The sequence below is a fragment of the Mastigoproctus giganteus genome, chromosome 8 (genome assembly GCF_048544385.1).
Source record: "Mastigoproctus giganteus isolate SK-2022 chromosome 8, ASM4854438v1, whole genome shotgun sequence".
Classification (NCBI taxonomy): Eukaryota; Metazoa; Arthropoda; class Arachnida; order Uropygi; family Thelyphonidae; genus Mastigoproctus; species Mastigoproctus giganteus.
Genome location: NC_143582.1, coordinates 139368028 through 139390138, shown reverse-complemented (window position 1 = coordinate 139390138; position 22111 = coordinate 139368028). Strand labels below are relative to the sequence as shown.

Sequence of the window (22111 nt, the reverse complement as noted above, 5' to 3'; positions counted from 1 at the left end):
GAGGGATTGGTTTTCAACCTCTTTGGTTGCGACAAATCATGGTCATTTTCTGTCTCTGGCTGACAGCTTGTCGGCCAGAGACAGAAAAAAAAAAAAAAAAAAAACCCTTAGACCTTACCAGATTGGCCTAAGGTTTTTTTTGCTCTTTTGGAGCTTTACTCAAGTCTAAAAATATTCCTCCATTACTACATATAAAAGTTTGACACCTTAGCTGCTGGTTTTGGTACAGCTGGATAAATATTACTGGCTCCTCCTTGTGCATTTTTTCAAACCTAATAATTTCTCCAGCACTTTTTTGCCATATACTAATATATTTAATGCTGAATAACCATTAGCTAAGTCTTATTGAGAAAAAATATTTTATTGAATATATCTGAAACACAAATTCACAAGTGTTTACTGGTCAAAATGTCAGTGTAGAATGAATCATTTAACTATCATGGAACCTTTAAACTCATCATCACTGCTACTATTCTACCTGCCATTACTGATATTATGGTCTGAAAATTCAAAGAAGCAGGGTAAGGTGACAATCAGTGTCTCACTGAGGGTAGGGCAGAGTTCTATGATTACTCCATGTACTCCTTTCAGGAAAAGGTTTCCAGATGGAAGATGGATTTTTATTGATACTGTTTTTGGGAATAAAGGAAGAGTTCTAGTAAGACAAGCTCAAGGCCTCATTCAGATATGCTAAACAAGTATGATATATAAAAGGTGAGAGCCAAAAGTTTCTGGACTGGGGCAATAAATTAATTTAGACTTAAAATGTTTGTTACATGTTGCCATTGCCCCTTCAAAGTAGTTCCCTCCAGAGGTTACACATCAATCCCAGCACTTCTCCAACTGTTTGAAGCACCTCTGGAACTCCTATTTTGCGATGCTGTACGCTTTTGATTCAAATTGAATTTCTGCAATGTCTTTGAATCTTGGTTGTCTCAATTGGATTTTCACTTTGGGAAACAAGAAGAAGTCAGAGGGGACCAGATCAGAAGAACAGAGAGGGTGTGGGACCATTACCTCCTCTTCTTGACTAAAAACTGCTGAACTGGCAAAGCCATGTAGACTAGCCCATTGTTGTCATGCAGAAGACAATCCTGAGTGTGGCATTTGTTCTTTTCTACTTTCTAGGCTTTTTCTACTGACATCCTCCCTCAAACAACTTAGGATCCCAATGCAGGAATGATTTACAGTTTGGTCTGGTGGAAGGCACTCCTGATGAACAATTCCCTCATTGTCAAAGAAAACAATTGGCAAGCTCTTGACATTTGTTCTGACCTTTGATTTTTTGACATAAATATGATATAGCTTTTCCAACTGAGAGGACTGCTGCATTTCTGGGTCATAACATAAACTCGGCTTTCATTCCCTGTTATGGCCTTGGAAAGGAAGTTTCTGTCCTTTCCAGTCTGTGCTTGCAGATCCCTGCACACAGAAGCCCAGTTCTGTTTCTCTTCATCACTGAGCAAACAAAGCACAAATTTTAATTTTAGGTCAATCAGCTTTGTGTTTAAATGTTCAGTTAAAATGAATTGGGATGCACAATACGATAGGCCTAGAATGTCATAAATACCATTAATCATATTTATGACATGCTGTCTATCCTCACAGTTGACTTGATGCAATTTTTTGAACATTTTCATCAGTCCAACTTGACAATGGGCAACCTGAATGCTCAATATCCTCAACGAAACAGATTGGACACCTTGAATGTAAATGCCATTGAAAAGTTAGTTTTGCCTGTGGCATCATCACCAAACATTTGTTTAAGATTTCGTAAGTCTCTCAAGCTGTTTTCCCAAGTTTATGACAAAATTTGGTGCAACTTCACTGTTCCTTAACATCCACCATCTTACTCAGCTACAAAAATCACAACACACACATTCAACAGAAACATGCTTACTTAAACACCAACTGCACAAAGCCACAACATTCTATTGGCATGAAACTCTTCACACTAACTTACAATGAATTAGTTCAGTGGTATCTCACAGTGCACTGCTATACTACATGAAGTCAGAGCTCTATGGCCAGTCTAGAACCTTTTGGATTGCATCTCATATATGTAAATAAATAAAACATCACTACATACACCAGATATATCTTAGAACCATAAGACAGTCTTCTTATAGTTAAAAATGCAAATAACTTGTTCAACTCATCAGCCATCTGCTTGGGACCACTACTCCCTCACAGTGGACCACTAGGATTCATTCCTTTTCTTTTAGCATTCACATTGCTAAGAATTCTTTACTATTCTTCTTGGATCACTTTATCAAGCTCTCTTCACAACCTGCTTTAGGCTATGTCAATTCCTGATTAACCTAATTACAAAGTACTTTACACATACTGAACAGTGTCTCTTGATAATCTGTACCAGCACCTTCTTTTCTGATACCAATTCCATGAATTCTTCGGTTTCCATTTCAATTCCCCCAATGCCATATCTTTTTAAAAGGTATAAAACAGTGAATTATTTTCTTTAACATTTCTCACCCAGCACGTGTGCATTTTCTGACATATTTTCCATTTAGCAGTCATGAAAAATACATTTCAATTCAAATTACTCCTTATTCAAAATCCCAACATCACTATCAATTATTAAATTTTCATTACTGTTAATGTGAGCTGCAATATTTAATATTTAATACACATATGTTCAGTTATTTTGAAGGAATGAAAAATCAATGCATTATTAAATGAAATAAGGAAAATATAGTTAAATAATCTGAATAATACACTTATTAGAGAAATCTTTATGAATTATTTAAAATGAAATAATTTCAATTTGTTTCATTAATGATCCATAATAGTACATCAAGGGAAAATCACCTGGATTCGTATTAACTTTTCTGTTGCCATTGATGGATTCTGCCATATATTCAAAACATGAACAGTGGCAGTTATCTTATAGCCTACATCTTTAGATGAACTTTTGTGACTAGATACATCATCTTCATTAAAAATTATATCACTTTCATAAGCATAAATGTGATTTTCTCCTACACCATACTGCCTGGAAATTCCTATAAACAGAATTGGAAAGAAGTGATTTGTACATCTGAATATAATTTTATTCTGAGCATTTATTTTTCAACAGAAATGTAAAAATCAAAGAATTCAAAAATAAAATTATTACAAATATTCTAAGAGATGGTCATCACGATATCATTTTTAAATAATGATATACTATGTAATGAAAGTTGATAGCTTGCAATGATCATTGCAGGTCGGAAGGAAGAGCTGTGTTCCACTAGATAGAGTAGTAGTAGTTGGTGGTGTAGATGTTTATCGGTACAAGGGCAACTTAGACCAAAATGTGCCTATTCTGGTATTCGGATAGATGCTGGAAATTTGCTTTATTTGATTTTAGAAATATTCATATAGTCTGGTTTGTTTAAGATAAGCAAAGAGCTCATCCAGATTAGCATTGTTTCCCAACAGGTGGTTTAGTGATAAGGGTTCTTGAATTTGCATCAGAGAGCGGAAAGTATGATTTCTGATGTGAGAACGAATTGAACAGTCTAAGAGAACATGCCGGACTGTAATTTGTGATGAACAATGCATATAGGAGGATTGTCATCCATGAGCAGGAAAAAGTGAGTCAGATGTGTGTGCCCTATGCGTAATCTTGCCAGTATTACCTCTTCATGCCTGTTTTGCCTGTAGCCGGAGTTCCATAGTTGTGGTTCACATTTAATTTCAAACAATTTATTGTTCATATGGGTCTTCCAAATATTTAACCACTGGTCTCTATGGATATGTGTTAGTAAATCTATATAGGGTACTTGGTAAGATGGAGGTGTGGTACTGTTTGGATGTTTTGATACCTGGTCTGCTGTTTCATTGATGGATTCTGCCAGCATGCCCCGGAATCCAACAGAAGCTTAGAGTACGATTCCTATTCAGTAAACGATTTAGACTAGACAGTATTTCTTTTACTATGGGATGTGGAGTTGAGAACATATTACTTACTGTGGACAGTGCGCTCATGGAATCTGTATATATTAAACTACTGGTGTTGAGACAAATATTGATATTCTCAATAGCTAACTGGATTGCATGCAGTTCTGTAGTATAGCTGTTGCACTCAGTCGGGAGAGATACAGACACTGAACGAGGGGGAAAAACTGCTGCAGCACCTACAGCGCCATCTGATTTTGAGCTATCAGTATATATTATGCAGCTCTATGCATTGCTATAAACATGCCCTTCGTGCAGTTGTTTGATATTAGTTTTCCAGGGATTTTTTCCCCCATTGTTGGAAATATGTGTCACAGTAAGATAGGTTTGTGGACCAGGGTAGATCAGGTTTTTTAGTTTCTTTGAGCGTGTTTTCAAAATGTACGTTCCAGCAGTGAATCAACTCTTGTAGCCTAACACCAGTGGGTCTGTTTTCAGTGGGCTTATTGTTATAAAATGTTATCCATTCAGGATTGAAGAGTAGCAGTTGATGGAATAATCTGGAAGGCTTTTAAGTCTGGCTGCATTGGTGAGCAGTAACATTTTCCTCCTGAGGTGGAGTGGAAGTTCATTTGCCTATATAGAGACTTTGGACTGGGGAAGTTCGGAAGGCTCCAAGAGCAGTGCGAAGAGCACTGTGTTGTATGATGGAAGCACACTTTTCCTGGCTGAGTCAGACAATTGCACCATAGTCTACACCCGACCTGATGAGAGAATGATACAAGTGCAGAAGAGTGTATCTATCTGCACTTGTATCATTTTATGATATGGCAGAGATAGCTCTAAGTATATTGAGTTTTTTCAAACAGATGGTTCTAAGATAACTTATATGCATGGAAAAATTTAGTTTCACATCTAGTGTTAAACCTAAAAAGCAGATATTGCTGGTGAGAGGGAGCAGATGATTTCTTAATTTAAGTTCAGGTTCTGGATGTAATTTGCATTTTTTACAGAAATGGATTGCAATCATCTTTTGTTCTGATAGACGGTAACCATTTTGTTGAGTCTATGTCTCCAGCTTCTTTATGGAAAGTTGTAGCTGTCTCTCAATGGTACTAATGTTTGATGCATCAGCATACATCATAAGCATACATAGATATCTCTACAGTTTTACTATTATTATTATTAGCTATATGGTGCAAGGAAGCCTGAGGCTTATGCTGCACCAGCCAAAGTAATTTGAGTACCTTGAGAGAGAGAGAAATAGGAACCACCAAAAGAGAGAAAAATAATGATATGCAGCTCAGGACCCTGGGTGTGCCAAGACCATACTCACCAGATGTCAACTCCAGTTCTAGGAATATTCTGTGTCATGTTGATTAGCCTGACTGCAAAGAGAGTAATTAATTGTAGTAAGTGTACTCTCAACCCCATGGAATAGAGCTCTCAAAGAATGCCATACCTCCATGTGGTATCAAAAGCTTTTTCGATGTCTAGACTGACCATCACTAGATGCTGATTTTTAACATAAACATTGTGAATATTGGTTTTAGCTCATATCATAAGATCCAAGCAGGATCTGTTTTGGCAGAAACCATATTGGTTGCAACTTAACAGCATTTTACTTTCAAGGATCCATTTTAGTCTGCTGTGTATCAATTTTGAGTGTTTTACCGAGACAGCTGGTGAGAGAAATTGGTAGGTAGTTTTGCGGAACTAGTAGTAGTAGTAGTAGTAGTAGTAGTAGTAGTGGCATATGATGCAAGAAAGTGAGTGTATGAGCTTATGCAGCATCAGCCAAAAAAAAAAAAAAAAAAAAAATATCACACCATTCCCTCTAAATGCCTATCCAGTTCCTCCTTAAATTTATTCAACCTATCAACTTCTACAACAACATATGGAAGTTTGTTCCGCAATTAAACACCCGCTGGCTAAAGGCAAATTTCCACACATCTATTCTACATCTGTCCTTTCTTAATTTGAATTTATGCCCCCTTAGGTTCATAATCTGAACAAGTGGAAAGATCCCATCAGGATTCAGCGTGCTCAACCCATTCAAGGCCTTATACACCTCAATCAGATCACCGCGCAGGTGCCTAGTCTCCAGCCACTGCAATTTGCAGAACTTAAGCCTCTCTTGGTAAGAGGATCCCTTCACTGCCCTCACCAATCTTGTTGCCCTTCTCTGTACATGCTCAAGCAAATCTACATCCTTCCTAAAATGAGGCCTCCAGACCTGTACGCAGTACTCAAGGCATGGCCTGACCATTGCCTTATACAGAGGGACAATCACCTCCTTTTCCCTGCCAGCAAAATTCCTATATTTCATTGACAAAACCCCATGACCTGCCCTGGCAGCCTGTCTGCATTGCTCAGAAAACTTCATATCTGACTGCACAATTACTCCCAGGTCTTTTTCATTTTCTACCACCTTAAGTGTAGTACCACACAGTTGGTACTTTTCTCTCAGGTTACTTCTACCCATATGCAGTACTTTGCATTTGTCAAGGTTAAACTTCAGTTGCCACTTCTTAACCCATCTGCCCAACTTATCTAGATCCTGTTGCAGTAGCACACTGCCATTACTGTCATTAACCTGCCAACTGTCACCCTGCCAACCTTTGTATCATCTGCAAACTTCGACACTAAGCCTGATATACCTTCATCAATATCATTGATAAATATACAAAACAACAGTGGACCCAACACCGAACCCTGTGGGACTCCACTAATAACATTAGTCCACGAAGAGCAGCACCCACTGATTACCATCCTCTGTCTTCTCCCACTTAACCATCCTTTTATCCATTATAGCAACTTACCCTTAATACCATTCTGCTCCAATTTGTACAATAGTCTTCCATGCGCAACAGTGTCAAAAGCTTTCCTGAAATCCAAATATATGATATCAAAATTATTTTTTGCATCCAGTTCCTTTGTAACCACATCATAATAACCATGAATTATTGCTTTGAATTATTTTGAATTATTTTTGCATTGAATTATTGCTGCAGTCTTGTCTAGATGATCCTGCAATGCATCTTTAACCAGTGACTCCATTATTTTACCCGGAACAGAAGTTAAACTAACTGGTCTGTAATTACTCGTGTCACCCTTCGATCCCCCTTTGTGAATTGAGGATACATTTGCACATCTCCAGTCCATGGAAACCTCCCCTGAGTCCAAGGATGCTCTCATAATTATGGCTAAGGGTTTGCTTAGTTGCTTCGCCGCTTCCTTTAACTGATTGATCCTTCCCCAGTTTAGGAAAAGCAAGAATTACTGCATGATGCCATGAAGAAGGATAAACACATTCAAGGAAAATCCGATTATAGAATACTAGTAATAATTTAAAAGATGTGTTATTGAGATGTTTGATTATGTAATAGATTCCGTCCAGTCCTGATGTGCTGTTTGCTGATCAGTTTAGGGCAGATAGAGTAGTATTGAAGAAGCTACTGATGATCCCCTTTTCTGTCAAGACCATCATTGAGAACCACTTGGAAAGCTGTCTAGGCCACCATTTGCCAAGTGTACCATTCAACTGGGATTACATCAATTCAGAGAAAGATAATTTAGCATGTATGACAATTAATGAATGCGTTAATTTGATATATATTCTATGTTAAAATATAGCTGATTCTATGTTAAAATTTGACATATTATAGTGTTAGCCCAAAACTGCACACCATTAGCATGCCATACTGTATTTCATAAATAAGTTCTTCATAAATCTAGCCAAGCAGATCATCTCCATTCTACTAGTTCTTCCATGGTCATTCCCTAAAAAAAAGTACTGTATGTGGTTTGAAGGTTAATGAGCAAGAACTTATTCACAGTTGATTTGTAATTTATGTAGGCTATTAGTATTTTAGTGTTAGCCATAACGGTGTAAGGAAACCTGAGGCCTTTGCTGTACCAGCCAAGAGAAAAAATAATTAAATGAATTAATTCAAAAATAATAATTAATAAAATAAAATACCTATTTGACTCCCTCCTCATGTAGGTACCTATCCAGATGAGGTTTGAATTACCCCAAGCTTTCAGCCTCAACCATGGAAGCAATTTATTCCAGTAATTAACAACTCACTCAACAAAACATCCTGCAATCCAGTCTAAATCATCTTCTGCTGTAATCTGAATTTATGGCTACATAGTCCTGGAATTATTTATAACTGAAAATTTAACCCTTTCTCCTCTCATTTATACATCTCAATCAGGCTTCCTCTAAGGTGCCTAGTTAGCAAGCACTGTAGCCCACTCATTTGAAGTCTTTCCTCATATGGATTGCCCTTTTACCAATCTCACCAGGTTCAATGTCCATCAAGAAACTCAATACTTTTCTTTGGGTGCAGTCTGCATACTTGAACCCAGTATTCCAAGTGTAGTCTTACAATTAAACAATGAGAATATGACTTCTCCATCTCTACAAGAAAATATTTGATAAATCATTGATAAGACACCATGGGCTTTCCTGCTGCCTGTCTACACTGCTCAGAGAACTTCATGTCTGATCATATCATAACTCCCAAACACCTTTTTTTGACTCTGCTGTTTTTAATTCAACCCCTGACAAGTGCATAAGTTATTTTGAGGTTACTATTCCAAAATAACTTCTCCAAATATAAGACCTTGTATTTTGTTGCATTAAAGCATAGCTACCACCGTTCAACCTAGCTCTGAAGTAAATTTCATCTGGAAGAAGCAAGCACTATATGGTAGGATCATTAAATACTCTACCAATTTTGATACCATCTGCAAATTTTGACACATACCCTATATCCCATCAATGTCATTTAAGGCAATCAAAAACAACAGATTATTCGGGGAACCACACTTCATACATTAGTCCAATCAGAAGAGTAATCATTAATCATAACCCTCTGTCTCCCACTCTGCAATCCATCTAAGGATATAACCTGTGATTCCTACATAATATCATTCTAACATAAAATTTGCAGAACTAAAGTCTTTTTTAGTAAGGGTACCCATCTGTGTCCCTGACTAATCTTGTTGCTCTTCTCTTCACCAATTCCAACATATCCACATCCTTCCAAAAAATGCATAGAACTCTGGAAGCCTCATTTTAGGAAGGAGGATCTGTTTTAAAGGTGAAAAAAGAAAGCGACAAGATTATTCGGAGACACAAAAGGGTACCCTTACTAAGAAAGACTTCAATATGCAGCATGTGGAAACTAAGCATCTGTGAGTAAACATGATTGAAGTGTTTAAAGTGCTAAATGAATTGGGTAAATTAAATACAGATGGCATCCTAAAAGCTTGCTCAGACAACACATATTTAAAGGGAACATAAATTTAAATTGAAAAAGGATGGTTGTAAGACAGAAATTTCCTTTCTGCCAGAGAGTGATTGATTGTTGGAACAAACTTGCATCTGGTGTTGTAGAGGTGGGTAGTTTGAATAAATTTAAGGAAAAATTGGCAAATTATTAAAGGGATGTGCAGATGAGGTGGGTAGCATCTTCATTTTTATTTTTGGCTGATTCTGCATAAGCTTGCTTTCTTGCATCATTTACCACTACTAACAGTGCCGGCCTTAGCAAATGCGGGACCCGATTGGAGCATGCCGGCAGGGTCGTGTTAAAAATTCAATATTAATCCTTCAATATTTTGAAATAATGAAAAACTAAAACTATTAATAATTATTTATTATTTTTATACTGTATTATTACAATTTGTTAACAACTGACCAGAAATGTTGATAATATAAACAAAACTAATCAGAAGAATATTTTCCTTGCCCATTTATTGGTAAAATCTTTGAAGACTTTCTCAAATTTTAAATTCCTTGCTTCTTCTCTTTCAATGGATACAATAGCAAGGTGGTGAGTCTCTCTTGAAGCGTTGTCGACCTTAGATATGTTTTAATTAAATAATTTGTGTAATTTATAATTTAAATATTTATTATTTAATTAATTATGTTTTAGTTAACTTTAATCGGGAAAAGCTTCTTTCTCCAGATGCTACAATCACCGGAATCATTAAAAATATTCTTAGCGATATCAATAATTTCGAAAATCCAGTGGCTCTTTCATTAGTTGCGAGAAATTGTAAAATATTTAAAAGGATTTTCGAAGCATGATTTGGGAAGAATTGGTTTCAGTGCTTCCATTTCCTCCACTAGCATATGGCCATCAATACCTGCCACCTTCAAAACCTTCGTTGCACTCAATGATTTTAGCATCTGAAAGTGTGATTTCTAAATCTGCAGCGTGTTTTCTTAACTCGTCCTTTGGAATTCTTAGAAATTTACCCAAGAAACCAAAAAGATTATTATGTTTTATTAACTGCTAGAAACATGACTCTAGACACTGCAAAACCTTGTCTACGATTTGATTAAAGCAGTTTACCTTGTAAGCTTCCTTAGGATTTGTTATAGGTTCATCAGCAGGGTGGTAATTGAAGTGCCTCTTTCTTTTTTGTAATCTTCTTGTATGAAATTCTGGAGATACTTCCAATTCTGTCCCATGTTCTGTGGCACCAACTAGTCTGCATGGGTAGCACAGTGATATCGTCACTGTCCTTGTCACAGCAGGTGGAAAAGGACCGGGTTCGAATCCTGCCGACGATGCGAGGAGCTTTAATGGGCTTTTTTCACTCCATGGCTGAGTTAGTCTGTCTCAGACACAGATAGCAAGATTTTTTCCCCAGTAACTGGGAGTGTTTCGCCCAGCAAAACAGGCAAATCGACCAGTATTTGCAGACACAAATAAGAGTTTATGTAATCAATTACAGGTAATAATAATAATAATAATTTTTTGTGGCACCAAACTAAGGTTTGTTTAAAGCAAGTCTCTCTATAATTTGACATCCAGTGCAGAAGGTTTTGTTTTTTAAATGAAGAACGAGCTGTAGCAAGATCTGTAGAATCACTTTGCAGTTCTTTACTTATGTGAAACAAAAAAATCATGCCAAAATACTAAAGAAACAAGAAACTTGTATTACTTGATCTGGTTAGCTACTGATTCAGCTTCACTTCTTGCTTGGGCATCTTCTGATGCTATTTCCAAAACCACATCATCGATATCACCAACTTGATGCCTTACCTGCATTTTACACTCCCACCTTGTTTCACAGAGAGGCTTTAAAGAAAGACCCTCCATCTCATATTTTTGGAAAATGACCATTTCTTTGTTGATACTGAAAAGAGCACATACAGACATTGAAGTGTCCCAAAAAAGGGTCATTGCATCAGGACAGGTTTTGGTCATATCTCCTAGAACTAGATTGTAACTGTGACAACAACATGGTATAAAAAATGTCCTTGAATTTTCCTGTAAAAGTCCTGCCCGAACACCTGAAACTTTTCCTTTCATATTAGCTCCATTGTCATAACCTTGCCCTCGGATATTAGTTATGTCTAATCCTAATATTTCGAATTCCTATTTCAGTACATTGCACAAATTTTCTCCAGCACTGCTCTTTACATTGATAAATTTTATGAACTGTTCATACATACCGACTGGCATATTGGGGAGTAGAGTGTAGAATGTAGTGTGGTGTCAAACGGCACCAGGAGTTCCCCCCCATCTCTGGGGATCCCCCCCCATCATTGTGGGTGTGAAACAGAACACTGTCAATGCCAGAAGTTTAAAGGCATGTGGATTTCGTATATGTGTAGTGTCGTGTAACGTTGTTCCTCTGGTCATTTAGCAGCTGGGCCCCTAATGGGACCCAAAATGTTCCGTTGGAAATGTATCTAATTGTCCGGGACATTTGTTCCTGATCAGTGCCGGATTAAGGCACGAGCTAACAGGGCAGTCACCCGGGGCATCATTCTTACAGGGGTTCCAGAAAAAAATATATTTTATTAGGGTCTCCCGTAATTGATTACATATACCCATGTGTTTTTGTGTCTGTAAATTGCTTGTGTTCTCTGGTCAATTTGCCTGTTTTTGCTGGACGGAAAACCCCAGTTTCTGGGGAAAATACCTTGCAATCTACGCCTGAGACCGAATAACTCAACCACAGAGTGAAAACACCCCATTAAAGTTCCTTGCGTCATCAGCAGGATTCGAACCTGGGCCTTTTCCGCCCGGTGTGGGGAAAGGATCGTGGCGATACCACTGTGCTACCCGCGCAGACAAAGAATAGATAAAAAAATAAATAAAAAAATAAAATAAAATCTACAGCAATGAGTAACATATTAAACCCCAGGACTCACATGTGGTGAGTATGGGCGTGGCACACCCAGGGTCCTGAGCTGGATATCATCATTCTTTCATCATCTGGGTAACTCGGGAATTTTTTTTGGCTGGTGCAGCAGAAACCTCAGGCTTTTCCTTGCACCATATGGCTAATAATAATATATTATTATTATTACAAACTATACGTTTGACGATCGCCATTCATAATTTGTGAATGTCCATAATGTAAGCTTAAGACTCTCTGATTTACTGGCCCACTTTCTTATAATAAGAAACTGTACAGTTTCTTATTATACTCATCAGAGTCATTAGGCCTACAGCACACTCCTACTCTCAATTTTGATCTCCCAATGTTTATGTCACACCAAACTGACTCGACACTGCACTGTCCAGCGATGTCGACTGGCTTCACTTACTTGGATTTTATGTGTTTCTTAACTAATAGCATAACCCCTCCTCCCTTCCTATCCTGTCTATCCTTTCTGTACATATTGTACTCCCCAAATTCCAGTTCTGCATTCCTTATGTCTGTGTGACACCACGTCTCTGATATCCCAACAATATCTGCCTTTGATGTTTTGAGCAATACCTCAAATTCATCAAATTTATTTACCAACTTCTGCCCATCTCTGCTCACACCTCTGTCCAAACCAGATGGATCTGTTGTCACTTCAGCCAAGGATAAAGCTGACCTGCTAGCATCCCATTTTTTTTCCAACTCATGTATTAATGATCTTGGTAAAACATCTCCCACCATTCCCAACATGCTCCATTCAATGTCTCCTGTTGTCTCCATGTAAAGGATGTCAGAAGGATTTTGACGAATCTTGATGCTAAGAAAGCTCCAGGTCCCGATGGTATTTCTCCACTTGTTCTCAAAACCTGTGCTCCTGAACTTACTCCTGTTCTTTGCCACCTTTTTTCACTTTCTTATTCCAAAGGTGTTTCTCCTTCTGCTTGGAAATTTGCTCATATCCAGCCAGTTCCTAAAAAGGGTAACAAATCCCTTCCATCCAATTATCAATCCTATTGCAATTACTTCGACTCTTTCTAAAATAATGGAGAAATCAATTAACTGTCAACTCTTAAACTACCTAGAAACCTTCCGTCTGATCAATGATCGGCAGTATGGATTCCATCAGTGTCGATCCACTGGTGATATTCTGGCTTATATTACCCATTTATGGACTAATTCAATGGAAAAGTTCGGTGAAACACAAGCAGTTGCTCTTGGCATCTCAAAGGCTTTCGATCATGTTTGGCATAAAGGACTTCTAAACAAGCTTCCATCTTATGGTTTGCCAACTGTTTTTTGTAATTGGTTATCCAGTTTTCTCTCTGATCGCTCACTGAGGTGATGGTAGATGGCTCTCTGTCTTCTAACTGGTGTCCTCCAATGTTCAGTTCTTTCCCCCACTCTTTTCCTTTTGTGTATTAATGACCTTCTTCCATTGACTGGAAATCCTATCCATAGTTTTGCCGATGATAGCACATTGCATTCCACTTTCCAATTTGAGAAACCTTGCCCTGCTCAATCAGCTTCAATTTCTCGAAAATCTGCTACCAATTGCTTAAATGCCATCTACAGGTAATTCTCCAGTGGGGCAAAGACAATTTAGTTGATTTCAATCCTTCTAAAACTCAGTCTTGTCTTATATCTAGCAAAAATGATTCTTCTGCTCCTATGCTTATCTTTGGTGACACTCCAATCTCTAGGTAAAATGATATATCTCTTTTGGGGATTACCCTGACTTCTAATCTCTCTTGGCATAAGCACATTACAAATACTGCTTCCTCTGCATCTAAAAAACTTGGTTTTCTCTTTTGCTCTCGGCATTATTTTTCTTCCAAACAGCTGTTCACTCTGTACAAATCGCAAATCTGCCCTACCATGGAATATTGTTCCCACATCTGGGGTGGTGCCCCCAAAACTCTCTCAGGCTTCTTGATTCTGTTCAGAAGAGGGCAGTTAGGTTAATTAATGATTCATCTCTAACAGAGTCTCTACACTCGCTGTCTCATAGACGTACTGTTTCTGCTGCATGCCTCTTCTACAGATATTTTCATCAGCACTGTTCTTCTGAATTGGCTTCTATAACTCCCGCTCTCTCTTTCAAAACAGTCTGAACACGTGCTGCCACCAGCCAACATCCATTTAGTGTCCAACTTCAAACTCACAGAACCAACTTTTCATCTTCCTCGTTTATTCATTCAACTGCCGTTTTCTGGAACAACCTTCCTTCATACGTATTTCTTGAAAATGACAGTCTATAGAAGTTCAAGTCTAATGTCAATAAATATCTTCTTTCGTCTTCTGAACCTCCAACCCAAGCACGGTACTAAGTACTATAGGTTCTAATACCTCTTGTGTTTGGGGTTTACATAAAAAAAACGAGTTGATAGAGACCATATAGCAACTTAAGTTGTCATAATTTCCTTTCTTGAAATTAAAACCCGATCCTTTGTCTTTAATAACTGCTGTCTCTCTTGGCAATATCCAACTTGGAACTCCCATGTTCACTCCAGCTAAAGAATCCTATATTGTCAGCCCTATATGTCATCTGGTTTGTGGGTGATGATCAGGTCTATTCTTACCCCTGGTAATTTCCTTAGCAAGCTGAGAAAAATAACAGTCTAGTTGTTTTAAAAATGTTGTTCCCCATGGTGAGTTTTTCACCCACTTGTTTCAAATTGAAATCACCCATAATAAGACATTCATTCTTGCTTGACCAGTTCCTTTGCATATAGGGATCCTTGTCATAATCTTCACAATCTTCTGATCTACAGTTACTCCCACTCTCATTATACCTCTGCTTCCAACTAACTCACACCCCAAACAGATTCTATACTAGCATGCAGGAGCGAATTCGGGGGGGGGGGGATATGCCCCCTTAACCATAAATTTGAAATTAAAGAAACAGAATGCAGGAGGTGTTCTGAGAAAAAAAAAAAAAACTCAAAAGTCTAGTTGCCATACTCCCACCTTATGATGTTACCTGTACCTGGTTGCCTTGCCTTGCCTTACAATGATACCTGGATACGCCACTGCTTGCTAGCATGCATAACTTCTGAATCTGTGAAAGATTTTTCTGCACTCAGGCTGAATTGTGGTGGTGGGGATCATGCTTCTTATAAAAAGAACATGAGCTCACCACCCTATCTTCTTTATCCTTCCAAAATACATATTACATACCACAGTGAAACTCACTGTCCTCTATTTCCAGGTGACGCCACATTTCTGTTAGTCCTATTATATCAGTGTCTGCCCTCCTAGCTAACAGTCTGAATTCACTCATTTTACTGATGAAATTTACTGCACATAAAATTAAGCCTAAATTTTATTGTATATTTTACTAAACTGACATACTCTTTGAGTTATTTAAACTTGTTTTCCTGGAATTAGATTCCCAGTGTACCCTCTTATGTTAAATAAGAGGGTAGACTGATAAGTTTGCTGGTTGACTCATAATTCAGTAAACAAATGAAATATTTTTAAAATTCGAAACATAAAATGAATTTTCAGAATGTCCTCTATGCATGCACAATGCTGAGACTTGGTAGCATAACCAAAACTTAGTCAGTAGCCATTAGAATGAGTGCTAGTGCAGTAGGTGTGTCAATGCACTTAAAACAGTGTGCTATTATTGAATTCTTAACTGCAAAAAAAGGTCATCCCTACTGAAATTTATGAACAAATGATGGCTTTTTATGGTAAAGAATGTGTTGATGAAAGCACTGTATGTAGATAAACAAAAAAATGCAGAGATAATGAGCCAGGAACAGCTGAGTTTAATGATAAACCTCGTGCTGAAAGACCAATAACAGTATCCAATGACACACATTAACAACTTGTGAATGATATGATTCAAGGTGATCATCGCACCAAGGTCGCACTGTTACTGAGCTGAACATCTCGAAATAAAGGGTGAGCCACATTCTGAGCCGTGCCAAAGGTGAGGCAGAAATGGGGGCACCAGTAGTTGCCCCCGTTTCTGCGTTTTATTCTTTGTATGTGTGACACAGAACTCTGTGGAGGCCAGAGATTTAAAAAGTGTGTGGGGAATGGTTTGTTGTACAGTGAGGCCCTTGCTTCAGGTTAAAAGCCAAAAGGGGCGCCAAAAGAAAGATTAAATAATTGCCAACATTGCCATCGTTAACAGTAGGGCTCAATTTTTCGTTCTTGCCTCAGGTACTAAAATGGCTCAGCATGACCCTGGCCACATTATTGGACCTTTTTGGTTATTTGGAAAATTTTTGCTGCATGGGTTCCTCAAATGTTGACTGCGGAGGTGAAAGCTGAAAGAGTTTAGATTTGTCAGCAGTTGTAGTTGTTATTGTTGCAATACAGGGTCAACAACTGCTGAAAGAGTTTAGATTTGTCAGCAGTTGTTGACCATGTATTGCAACAAAGGGAATGGATTTCTGTATGGAATTGTTACAGGAGATGAGATGTGAGTCCACCACTTTGATCCCAAATGAAGAGGCAATCCATGGAATATCCAGCACGACTCCTCATGACCAAAAAAGTTTAAGATAAGCAACTGTCACAAGATTATGGTTGCCGTGTTTTGGAATGTACATCACATGTTTACCTGACCAATTTTCTTTAGAGGGGAAATACAATTAACTCACAATAGTACATAGTGTAGTGTATAGTGTTAATTGTAATATGGTTCCTGGGGGTCCCCCCCCAACTCTGCATCAGGCATTGTGATGAATACAGAACTCTGTAAAGGCCAGATTTATGTAGGTTGGTTAGTGAGTGTTATGTAGTATTAGTGTGGGATTCTGTTGGTTTTGTTCTTCATCTGGCCTCTTAGCCTAGGGGCCTGTGTTTTCACACAAAAACCTCTGGTTTACCATCCAGCACCACAAGGATGCGGGCTGGGTAGTAGGGAGTTTGAAAGCACTGGATGGGTGAACCCTGTCGTAGCCAAGGCTACAGACAGGAAAAGCCCAATAAAAAAAAATAAAAAAAAAAAGGTTGAAGGTGATATAGTGGGAAGACAGGAAGTAGGAGAGGGTTAAAGTGAATGGAGGGAGTAGTAGTAAAGGTACAGACATTAGCATAAGTGTAAAGTGTGTTAGTTGTCTGATGGCACCAGGGGTTCCCCCATCTCTGCATTGTGTACTCTGTTTGTGTGATATGGAAGCCAGAGATTAAAAAAAAAAAAAAAAAAAAAAAAAAAAAAAAAAGCTTATAGGGAGTGGTTTGTTGTATACTGTTATGTTCTGTCTTCACAATAGTATATAGAAACCACCACATGTGGTTTCCCACATCAGTGCCATATATACACTGTGAAGAAATACAGTATCCATGTAAATGCCAGAAGAGTGTTGTGTGTTGAATGTGTAGTATTGCATTGGGTTCAGTTGTGTGTCCTGGTATTTGGCTGCAAGGCCCCTGGTGAGACCCCATGTTGCCCGCACACACTGCTAGGAGGTAGGCAGGCTGCCCATAATTCTCTGACTGGTATCCATCAGGGTCGCATCAGCTTCCTGAGCAGAGACCAAGTATAAAAAAAGGGATTAGACAGAGTGCAGTAGTACAGAGTGTACGGAAGAGGAGGGGATGTAGGCAAAGGCATCCCCAAGTAGTCAATCGACACTAAGTTCCATCAGGTGAAGAAAGGGAGAAAGGGGAAGGAATGGGGTCGTAAGTGACTGTGCAAGGAAGCAGATAGGATCGCCATTTGGCGTGTCTGTCAAGTCCAAGAGATGTAAAATCCAGGAATTTAAGTCAATCCAATGGTAACTATCAAACTCCAATCGTCGGATAGTTGTCCGTTCAGTGGTGTGATGGTCAAGTTCATGACTGTCTAGTCTGGATGGTCATCAATCATGGTCTAAAACTGTCTATTGTCTTCCTTGGGACTGCTGTTGTGCCGGTCAAGGAACTGTGGATAAGGATTTCCTTCGGCTGAAGAGCCCTTGTGCAAAATACGTAAAAGCTGCATATTTCTCCCTACTATCAAGTAGATGTGTTTCTTGATCTTTGAGTATGTAGGTCAAGCAAGTAATGAAAGTACAGCAGAGATCCTCGTAGAGGGCGCTCGTAGATCCTCGTAGAGAGAGTTGGTTCCACATGAGGTAGAACCAACTCTCAGTCCCACCACAGGTGCAAGTGGGATCATTGGTGATTCCCAGGGCCGTCAGTTTGCCTTTTAATGATCTATGGCCAGTTAACAGGTATGTAGCATATAGGCCAGGTGAAAACCAGGGGAGAAACCTGGGGAATACCCTGTTGATATGAAGGAACAACTTTCTAGTGATTTCACCTTTGTTGGAGGTAGTCCATCTCGCTTGTCACGCCTGTTGCAGATGCGTGAGAAGATGTTTCTTTTCTGCTGTTCTGTGGTTTGTCGGGTCTGTTGTGAAGTCAAGGATGGTCTTGAAATTTCCTTTGATGCAAGGATGGTTTTGGAGAGGTGGAAGAGCAGTCCATAGCAGACAACCTCCAAGTCCAATGGCATGGCACCTGCCAGAATTTGCAGAGAATGAGTACTGACAGTCCAGAAAATGCAGGTAGTGATGAGCAGTATGTTCCATTGCACAGCGTCGAGGATTCTTCTACAAGTAACCATGATGGTTTTCGGGTACTAGATGCCTGCTGAGTACATTATAATCTGGGTAAATACCACTTTATAGAATAAGGCCAGAGTGTGCCTATTGAATCCCTAGTCCCATATGGAGATCAGGGCAGTGTAGTTGCATATCTTTCTTCTTAGGTATTTAAGATGTGGCTGGAAATATAGTTTGCTGTCAAGGATTACTCTTAGATACTAAAGTTGGGTGGAGAATTTTATGGTGCTGTCGTCAATTTTTATACAATAAAGTGTAAAGTGTGTTAGTTGTCAGACAGCACCAGTGGTTGCCCCCATTTCCACATTGTATTCTTTGTATGTGTGACACAGAACTCTGTGAAGGCCAGAGATTTAAAAAATGTGTGGGGAATGGTTTGTTATAATCTGGGTAAATACCACTTTATAGAATAAGGCCAGAGTGTGCCTATTGAATCCCTAGTCCCATATGGAGATCAGGGCAGTGTAGTTGCATATCTTTCTTCTTAGGTATTTAAGATGTGGCTGGAAATATAGTTTGCTGTCAAGGATTACTCTTAGATACTAAAGTTGGGTGGAGAATTTTATGGTGCTGTCGTCAATTTTTATACAATAAAGTGTAAAGTGTGTTAGTTGTCAGACAGCACCAGTGGTTGCCCCCATTTCCACATTGTATTCTTTGTATGTGTGACACAGAACTCTGTGAAGGCCAGAGATTTAAAAAATGTGTGGGGAATGGTGTGTTATACAGTGTTATGTTCTGTTGTTTATCTTACCATTTAGCCGTTGGGACCCTATTGGGACCCACCATTGCCCACACTTTGCCACGAGGAGGCAGGTCAGGCATGCAGTAGATTATTTAAGTAATCTGGTAGGCCTGACCACCTAATTTCCAAGGATTTTATTGGATACTATGATGTGGTCACAAAGAAACTGGATGAAAAAATAATTTTGATATCATATACAGTACTTGGATTTAAGGAAAACTTCTGATACTGTTACACATGGAAGACTACAGTACAAATAGGAGCAGTATGCATTAAGAGGTAGTTGCTACAATGGGTAAAGGGGTGGTTGAGTGAGAGAAGACAGCGAGAGTGGTAATCAATGGACAGTGCTCTTCATGGACTAATGTTATTAGTGGAGTTCCCCAGGGTTCGGTGCTGGACACATTGTTGTTTTGTGTATTCATCATTGATATTGATGAATACACAAAAATCAGGCTTAATGTCCAAGTTTGCAAACAATACAAAAGTTAGCAGGGTTGTTAATGACAGTAAAGACAGTATGCTACTGAAAGTGGATCTAGATAAGTTGGGCAAATGGGCTGAGAAGTGGCATCTGAAGTTTAACATTGACAAATGCAAAGTACTGCATATGGGTAGCAGTACACCAGCATGAATTGTTGAGGAGACTTCCATCCTGTAGTGGGTTGATAATGGCTGCACTTCACTTTTACCCCAGAGAAATGCACCAACTGGGTGGTGTTACATTCAGAGAAGTGGAGTGTGAAAAAAAGCCCTAGGGGTAATTGTGCAGTCAGATATGAAGTTCATTGAGCAGTGCAGACAAGATGCCAGAGCAGGTCATGGAGCCTTGTCAATGATATATAGGAATTTTGTTAGCAGGGACAAGGAGGTGATTATCCCATTGTATAAGGCAATGGCCAGGCCACACCTTGATACTGTGTACAGGTCTGCAAGCCTCATTTTAGAAAGGAAGTAGAGTTGCTAGAATGAGTACAGAGAAGGGAAACAAAACAAGACGGATGAACGGAACAAAGAGGTGCACTTAGGAAGAAAGGTTTAAGTTCTGCGATTTAAAAATTTGCAGAACTTAAACCTTTCTTCATAAGAGCTAAATGGTATTGCACCTCACAGGTGTCTAGTCTCCATAAACATGGGCAGTTTCTGGAGACTAGGCACCTGTTAGGCAATCTGATTCAGGTGTATAGGGCCTTGAATGGATTGAGCAGGCTCAATGCTGATGGGATTCTTACTCTTGCTCAGATTACAAACCTGAGGGAGCATATATTCAAACTGAGGAAAGACAGTTGTAGAATAGATGTGTGGAAATTTGCCTTTAGTCAGCGGGTAGTTGATTGCCGGAACAGACTTCCAACTCTTGCTATGGAAGTTGATAGCTTAAAGAAATTTAAGGCTGAGCAGGATAAGCATTTGGAGTGACTAGATGAGTGAAATGGGAGGGTTTTTTTTTTTATTATTTTGGCTGATGCTGCATAAGCTTGTTTTCTTGCATCATGTACCTCTGCTAATGCTAATCCCATCACCATTGGGCTTGCTGAAACTATTCAAGGCCTTATACACCTCAATCAGATCATCTTGCAGGTGCCTAGTCTCCAGATGCTGTAATATCCATAACTTCAGCCGTTCTTCATAACAGCAACCCTTTGTTCCCTTCACTAATCTTCTCACCCTTCTCTGTACTCGTTCCAGCAGCTCTACATCCTTCCTAAAATTACGGCTACAGACCTGTATACAGTACTCAAGGTGTGGCCTGACCATTGCCTTATACAAGATTCCTGCATATGATTCAGAAAACACCATGAGCTACTCTTGCAGACCTTCTGCACACTCAGAAAACTTCATACATGACTGCACAATTACCCCAAAGATCCTTTCATTCTCTCAGAGTGGTAGAACTCTGAGTGTAGTGCAATGCAGTTCATATGTTACTCTTAGTTTCTGCTACCCATATTCAGTACTGTACTTTACATTTGTCAATGTTAAACTTCAGTTGCCACCTCTTTACCTCTCAGTCCATCTGCTCAACTTTTCTGGATCCTTTTGCAGTAGTGTACTGTCATTAGTGTCATTAACAACCCTGCCAACCTTCCAATCTTCTGAAAACTTATATATTAAGCCTGATATACCTTCATCAATATCATTAATAAATACAGAAAAAAAAAAAATGGACCCAACACTGAACCCTGAGGACTTCACTAATAACATTAGTCCGCGAAGAGCAGTGTCCATTGATTACCACTCTCTGTCTTCTCCCACTCGACCATCCTTTTATCCATAGCAGCAATTTGCCCCCAATGCCACACTGCTCCAATTTGTTCAGCAGTCTTCCATGTGCAACAGTATCAAAAGCCTAAGATCCAAGTATATGATATCAAAATTATTCTTTGCATCCAGTTCCATTGTGACCACATCATAGTATGCAATCAAATTGGTCAGACAAGACTTCTTCCTAACAAACCCATGCTGTGTCTGAACTATAACTGAAGTCTTGTCTAGATGATCCTGCAATACTTCTTTGACCAGTGTCTCCATTTATTTCCTCAGAACAGAAGTTAAACTAACAGGTTTGTAATTACCTGTGTCTCCCTTTGATCCTCATTTGTGGATTGGGATCACATTTGCACATCTCCAGTCCATGGGTACCTCCCTGAGTCCAAGGAAGCTCTCATAATTATGGCTAAGTGTGTGCTTACTTCCTTTGCTTCCTCCTTTAATA

General features: G+C 38.9%; 1 protein-coding gene across 1 annotated transcript in view; it reads right to left on the bottom strand.

Annotated features, from left to right (window-relative positions):
• LOC150081854 (microsomal triglyceride transfer protein large subunit-like) overlaps positions 1–22111 on the bottom strand; it is a 318164-nt gene that overhangs the window by 263236 nt on the left and 32817 nt on the right. Inside the window, exon 2 of the mRNA XM_090380346.1 lies at positions 2830–3023. Coding sequence (XP_090236472.1) covers positions 2830–3023 — 194 coding nt within the window. The remainder of the gene's footprint in view (positions 1–2829; positions 3024–22111) is intronic.